The sequence below is a fragment of the Asterias amurensis genome, chromosome 7 (genome assembly GCF_032118995.1).
Source record: "Asterias amurensis chromosome 7, ASM3211899v1".
NCBI classification, from domain to species: domain Eukaryota; kingdom Metazoa; phylum Echinodermata; class Asteroidea; order Forcipulatida; family Asteriidae; genus Asterias; species Asterias amurensis.
The window spans coordinates 8,674,606-8,682,353 of NC_092654.1; the positions used below are offsets into that span (position 1 = coordinate 8,674,606).

Genomic DNA, 7,748 nt, shown 5'->3' on the forward strand with positions numbered 1-7,748 from the left:
ATGTGGTGAGGTGCCTGGTGATTGATGTGGCCTTAATCCCAGGTCAACAATAAAGGTGTTATGTTTCTCTGTTGTTAAAAAAAATCAACACAACACAACCACAAGAGCAGAGACAATGTAACACTGACAGTTATATGGTAATATGGTACACTAGTTTTAATGCTCCACTTGTGCTTAAAGGTGATGTCATGATGTGGTTTTTTGTCATGTAATGTTGATTTATTGGCAGTAAAGTTCTCAAGAAATACATGTATGACCCCACTTTCATACATGTATGACCCTACTTTCAAAAACTTTTTTAAAGTAAACTTACAGACTTGATTCTGCAGTTGTGAACAGTGAAACATTCGGACATAGCGCCGTCACTTGATACAGACTCCTCGACTAGATAAAGTCCATATCACACCCAACCTCACCTAACAACTTATAGTGCAAAATATTTTAAGGGAATTTAAAATAATGTACTACATTCCTAGAAGATTAGGAAAAGTGTTCAGTACAATTCCGAGTCACCAGGATAGAAACAAAAAACGGAACACATTCAAAGAACTTGTCAATTGACAGGCGTCATATGTTTGAAGATTCGTGGTGTCCTCGTAGAAAATAGCTCGCCATTGGATGCAAAACACTCATGCGCGGCGGGTGTAAACAAAACGGTCAGTCGGGTCGTCGATGCATGCAACAGATTACTTGACCACCTTAGTGTCCACATTTAAAGGAGCACTGTCATGATGAGCAGCCAGTGTTGTAGCTGGAGACCAATTTTAGTGGTGGGCTCTAAATCCAATTAAAGGAACACGTTGCCTTGGATCGGTCGAGTTGGTCTTTGAAAAGCGTTTGTAACCATTTTTTATAAAATGCATATGGGTAGAAAGATGTTGTAAAAGTAGAATACAATGATCCACACAAACATGCCTCGAAATTGCGTGGTTTTCCTTTTACCTCGTCGACTAACACGTAGGCCATTTATGGGGGTCAAAATTTTGACTCCCATAAATGGCCGACCATGTTAGTTCGCACAGTAGAAGGAAAACCACGCAATTTCGAGGCAAACTTGTGTGGATCATTGTCTTCTACTTTTAAAACATCTTTCTAACCATATGCGTTTTATAAAAAAACAGTTACAAACGCTTTTGTTTTGACCAACTCGTCCGATCCAAGGCAACGTGTTCCTTTAAGTCCACCATGGGCGAGCGGTTCAACAAAATTATTCATGTTTAGATATGGGGGCCATCATTGCTATTCAAAGTGCAATCTATGAGATATCTGTGCTGGGGGCAGCATAGTGCATTTTGCTCAGAGTGCTGGCTGAAATTTGTAGTTTAGGGGAGGCCTGCCCGGCGGCGCCGCCCACCATGGCTACAACACTGGTCATGAGTGTCATCATGATCAAAGTAAGCCTGTGGCTGTATATTATGAACTTCCACCCGGTTACTACACGTGTGCCCTCCATTAATGAAGGGAGGGGGGCGCATGCAGTAACGGCGTAAGAGTTCATAGTTTCTTTGTACAGCCCTAGGCCTGCTTTGATCATGATGACAGTGCCCCTTTAAAGCCATTGGACCCTTTCGGTAAACAGTGTTGTCCAAGGCCCACACTTTGTGTACCACAACTTCTATATCAAAATAACAAACCTATGAAAATTTAGACTCAATCGGTCATCGGAGTCGGGAGAAAACAACGGAAAACCCCATCCTTGTTTCCGCGCGTTTTGCCGTGTCATGACATGTGTTTAAAATAAATCCGTAATTCTCGTTAACGAGAATTTATATTGTTTTGCTGTTTTCTCAAAAAGTAAAGCATTTCACGAGATAATATTTCAAGAGAAGTCTTTCACCATTGCCTCCTGTAAACCCTGTAAGTTATTTGTAAATCTGTGAACTTTTATTTTTTTTCTGAACCGAAAGGGTCCAATGGCTTTAAGGTGAAGGGGGATAAGGTAAAAACAGTGCAGTTGATGTTTACAGTGTGTCAGTCAGGCAGTACAGCAGTTTCTATGCTGATGTCAGTCAACTTGGAGTACATGTACATGCCCCTCGCCACTGCTGCCCCTGTCATTGGTATCCTTCTTATATTGTTTAGTTTTAAAATATTCCACATTAGAAACTTACATTGTATTTTTTGTATCTTTACTTAGTTAGACCACGGTTATACTTACATTAATCTAGAGTTAGAGTTGGACTGAAACCAACTTCTGTTCCTGAATGAAAGAAACAAATTTATCAAACCTGCCAAAAGAAATTGTTTTTAGCAATAATTACATCAATATTTGCAATCGCGCAGTCCATACTAAACTAGTTGCGATAATGTAGCCCTCCTCCCGGAGGATTACTTTCCCGTATCGCAACTAAATACAAGTAAACATTCTAAATTAATAAGCAGGCTGTAATAAGTCAAATAAAAGACACTAGGTTTTTAGGTCTGATGCCTACCGAATGGGCACCAATGTGTTGTGTCTTATCACTTGTATCGTACAATGTCGTAAGGTCTAGGAATAGGATACGTTGTAGGAAGAACCAGTTCACATGGCATGGTTAAACCACACCAAAAGTCTATACTTTGGCGTTATAAAAACACACCATTTCTCAAAAAAATCAAAGTCAATTATTAAAGACAGGGTTAACTTTAATACAACTAGCCTATTAACCAAGCTCCATAAAACCATGGAGCAATTTCTCCATGATAAAACCATACCATGGAGGTAGATAAAACCTACAACACAACCATAACAAGTGTTGATTGACCATCGAAAAATAAAACGACCAACATTTCCAAGGCCACGCAAATCATCTCGCTTGAATGGCCACGGCAAGGACAAGTGACAAACATGAACAGCCATGAATGTAGGCCTACTCAATATTTTCATTTCATACACATACGTCCTGTCTAAACCTCGAAACGAAACACTGACTAATACTAGCCTAAACAATGAATAACTAGTGTACTCAATAAATAGGTCATTAACAATCACCGTGTGTTGTCTAAAAAAACAATTTCAGCTAGGGACGAGCTATCAAAATTCGAAAACAATTTATGTGAACCACACACACGGACACGATCTTCCGATTTTTGGAAACAACACAAAAACTCACCCGAATCTGCAGTAGGGAAGGTATTCAAGGGCTCCTCATCCCGATTGACTTGAGTAATAATGGACGTATTGTCCATCTAGGTTGCCGTGGCTTCACTGCCCCTCCAAGACACATAAAATTCCAACGAAATTGAAGAGAAAACAAGGAATAAACTTCCAAGATGGATGCTCAGGTCAACCTACCCATGAAAGATACTACTGATTTTATATCGACGGTTTCTAATGTCCTTCGCCGGATGTAAATAAACCGTGTATGTGTTCTTTTCTAGGGGCAAAAGCCTTGCACATACAATATTAAGAGCATTATTTCATACCATCTGCAGTAAACATAATTCCTTGTGTAAATTTAGTTGTCATCGGGTAACGGATCGGAAGATACGTGTAAAGCTATTTTTTAGCGCCAAAACAAAACTTGGGGCTACTAGAAACCACCAATCTAGCACATTGACATTTTGCTGTGATAAAAATGTTGACCTCGAAAACCTGATTTGAAAGACGCCCTCACTCGACAAACGTTGTTGCTTTGCTGGAACGGTTCGCGTATGTGTGTGTGTGGGGGGGGGGGGGGCTATTCACATTATATAAAACAAAATAATAATAATAAAACAAGTTTAGAGGAGTGAATTTGAAAGAGACCGAAATCTTCAAGAGGGCGCTCGCTGCAGTGACTCCATGCATATCCCGTTTTAGTGAAAACAAATAACGAAGGGTTCATGTTTTGTGATGTGCATGGTCATGGGGTTAAGCATGCTCAGCAATCGAACAAAACAAAGGTATTTAAACACCGGTAGGGCTGAGTGTGGAGGAACAATTAATTTTTCCTCCATGGGCTGAGCGACACTTCCCAAAGATTTTTTCAGAGATAAAGAGGGTTTGTTTTGCACTTTTTTCCCATTGTTGTTTTAATAATGTTGTTTGAATAGGGAGGTAATGCCTGGGTTAATTTCAGGTTTTTTTTCCCGCCTATAGTTTTATCATTTTTGTTTACATCTACTATTGAGAATTGACAAACCGGCAAGACCTATTAAGGATTGTTGACAAAGTTTTTATCATGCCCCTCATAGACACCCGATCTGGATTTTCTTCGTGGTAGCCACTCCGCTCAAATCACAGACTCTGTGGCTCAAATAGCCTGAGTAGCGCCCTCTTGTGGCTTAACCTCCGTTTAAGATTGCGAGTTTAAAGGGCGTGTGACAGCATTTTTGGTAGTATATAGCTAGCTGATGAAGATAAATAACCGCGATTTCAAATTTGAAATCAAGTCCAGCCCCCTCCTGACCAATTAATCACAAACACCCCCTTTTTGGCACCCCTCTGCATGGAAGTGTGGCATGGTCCGGCTTTGGATTTCTTCACGGTTGCAAATTGCTGACCATGTCCCCAAGCACCATCTCAGACCTAACTCCATTTTGAAAAAATAGCCCACTCCTTTTCCCGCTCCGTTTTACTCATCACATTGCTGGTCAATGAACGCCATTTTAAAGCCCACTGATAATATTATTTTAACATATATTTTGTGCACACAAATCTTTTGACAGCGCCCTCTTTTGAATCATCCTCCTACCTTCAGCCCATAATTATTTACCATGGGGGACAGAATCTCCGGCGGAAACAAGTACTGGGCCCAATTTCATGGCTCTGCTTACCGCCGAATTCTGCGCTTACGATCACGATTCCCCGCTTACGTGCAAGCGCCGAATTTCTGCGCTAGCCTTGTAAGCGTAGAATGCCTAATAAAGTGGAGTACGCACGCGCAGAAGCCAAAATTCGCCGCTAGCCCGTGAAACACGCTTGCCGTAAGCACAGAATTCTCTGCTTCCGTAAGCGCCGATTCTGTGCTTACGGTAAGCAGAGCCATGAAATTGGGCCCTTGTTTCCCGGTGGTTTTCCCTCAGAGCTATAATACTTGGTTTTATCATTATTATCTCTATGGTTTTTACCCGCAAGTTTACCACTATAGTTTCCTTACCATTAGCATAATTATAGGCACTGTATGCAAAGCTTCGGACATGATTCTTGGACTATTAAATTACAGCACAGTGACGTTCACTGTGAGTTCACGGCTGTGCACCTCGGGAGAATGTTTTAGGTCTTTCCCCTCTAGTGGCATGTAAAATGATCGGAAGGACACTACAAGGGGTGCAAGAGTGGATGTAAAAAGCAGCTAGGCCTGTAATACGTAGCTTACCCAGATAATATTGATTTCCCAAAAATCAGGACAGTTGTCGAGTGAAATTTTGACTCAATATTGGTCATCGAAGCTGCAAGAAATTGAAGAATCCTTTATTGCACAAGATTTGTGTGATTTCAGATGCCGAAAGTTTTTGTTACATTTTCCCCTTTCTCAAAAACTACATTACTTCAGAGGGAGCCGTTTCTCACAATGTATACACTATCAACAACTCCTCATTGCTATTACCAAGTAAAAGTAATTATCAAAGTGTCCAGGGCCGAGTGTGACCAGTGCATTGTGAAGACAGTGACGTCGTTATGAGTGCTATAGTCAGTGTCATATTGTACAGTAGGACACCAGTCATACACGTGACGTGGTATTTTGGCTTGTACACTGCAACAACTGGCGGGGTGTTAAAAATGTACACCATGTGGCAACACCCATGGTGTAAATTTTGTGTTTATTCTTATAACATACAAACAACAAAATCAACATTTCACCTTGGGGTGATCATTTTTGAATCCCGATATCTATCATAAAAAATTATGTGTATAGGATTTGAGGCATTGCATGGTGAGGTATCAATATATATTTGGTTTGCGGTAACAACATGGTGTTACCGCAATTACCGCAAACATACTATTAGGACGACACCAGTGTGTAATTTCAAACCCCACAAATTTCGCAGTCGTAACTTTATTATGGTAAGCATAAGCAGTATTTCGTGCTCAGCTAAACCGGTGGGCCTACTGTATGAGATTTTTCCAAGGCCATTTATTAAAAAAAATACAACGTTGTATAAGTCAGTATATTATGAAATAACAGCGTGGTCATTTATTTGCGACTAGCAAGCTATAAAGTCCGAGAACCTCACGTCGGAGTTTGTTTTATTTGCCTTTACAGTCGAGTTTGTTTTCCTTTGTAGGGATCGAGCATCTCTTTTGTAGAGATCAGTGGGATCGAGGGGTGAGAATCAGTCGATAGAAGTAAAGAGCGCCCTCTCTAAACCACTGGGGCATGCAAGTATAAGCACCCTTCATTCATTTCGTTCACATTCAGTCACTTTGTTAAAATAATAGTGGTGTGTTGTTTTTGTGACCGAAAGTGTTAGCTCTCTGCGCGGCAAATTATGATCAGCAAGGCTGACTTTTCCAGTAGGTATAAAAAATTATGCGTATCTGCCAACATAAAGTATGCTGTCAAAGGGGGCACGTTTGTTCATTGTCTCGGACGAAACATGCGATCTGTCTGCATAGAGCTGAACTATGTAAGCCCAAAGCACTGTTCAGTTCGGTGTGACAGGAGGTTCTGTCCTTCCGGAAAGTATGTGCCCCCTCCCCCGCCCCCATAATGGTGAACTGTGTACAAACTACTTCTATATCGCCATCCTTGTGAAACACCCTCAACACAGCCCGCGTTACCCCATAATAGCACCGTAACAATCATAATATCGAAGTCCTATAAGCGTATACGTATCTACCAAACAAGGTACTCAAGGCGCTGAGTATAATACAAACTTTCAGAATAGGTAATCTAATAGCAGTGATGAATTTTGAGACCCAATTATTAAGCACCTTATCAGGGTTTACAAGGTGCTACGGCGCATCAGCAGCCACAGCCAGGAACCGGGCGAACCCCTTCTCTTTTCGAAAAGTGCACTGGATTATTTATACATGCGTTACACAACACATGGGACCAGCGGCTTTACGTCCCATCCGAAGTACGAAGCAATGGTTAAGTGTCTTGCTTAAGGACACACGTGTCACGGCTGGGGATTCGAACCCACACTATGCTGATCAGAAACACCAGAGTTTGAATTCGGTGCTCTTAACCGCTCGGCCACAACACTTGAACAATAATATGGGAGACAGAATCTCCGACGAGCAGAATTGTGATACTTGACACAAACTAACATCTTTCACAATTTTTGTGAAGGTTTAAACATTAAATTTTATAGATTTCATCCAAATATGCTGTATTAAAGCTACACCGTCTTCACACCGTGCAATCAGAAAGTGGTGGTGACATGCCCCGCCCGGCTACCCCCAGAAATCGACGCCCATGAAATTCTAGTTCACTTGCTATTAAAGTTTACAAAGCAGCACTGCTTCTCAAGAGCTGAGCGTCGTAGAAGGTGTGACATCGATTTGGGTGATACTTATATATGTGCCACAATTGTCGCAATTGATGTGCCACAATGTGCCACAATCGCAATTAATGTGCCACAATGTGCTACAGTCGCAATTAATGTGCAACAATGTGCCACAATCGCAATTAATGTGCAACAATGTGCCACAATCGCAATTAATGTGCAACAATGTGCCACAATCGCAACTGATGTGCCACAATGTGCTACAATCGCAATTAATGTGCCACAATGTGCCTCAATGATCCAAATTAATAAGCAACAGTGTGCCACAATCGCAATTGATGTGCCACAATGTGCCGCAGTGTGCCACAATCGCATTGATGTGCCACAATGTG

The 7,748-nt window shown here is 41.3% G+C and overlaps 1 protein-coding gene across 3 annotated transcripts in view; it reads right to left on the reverse strand.

The window, feature by feature from the left end:
- LOC139939361 (CTD small phosphatase-like protein) overlaps positions 1-3,525 on the reverse strand; it is a 46,501-nt gene extending 42,976 nt beyond the window's left edge. For all 3 annotated transcript variants that reach the window (XR_011786289.1, XM_071935175.1, XM_071935174.1), the window contains exon 1: positions 3,093-3,525. Coding sequence is in view for 2 of the 3 variants with exons in the window: in XM_071935175.1 (XP_071791276.1) it covers positions 3,093-3,168 (76 nt within the window). In the remaining variant the exon portion in view is untranslated. The remainder of the gene's footprint in view (positions 1-3,092) is intronic.
- Between the last annotated feature and the right edge of the window lie 4,223 nt (positions 3,526-7,748).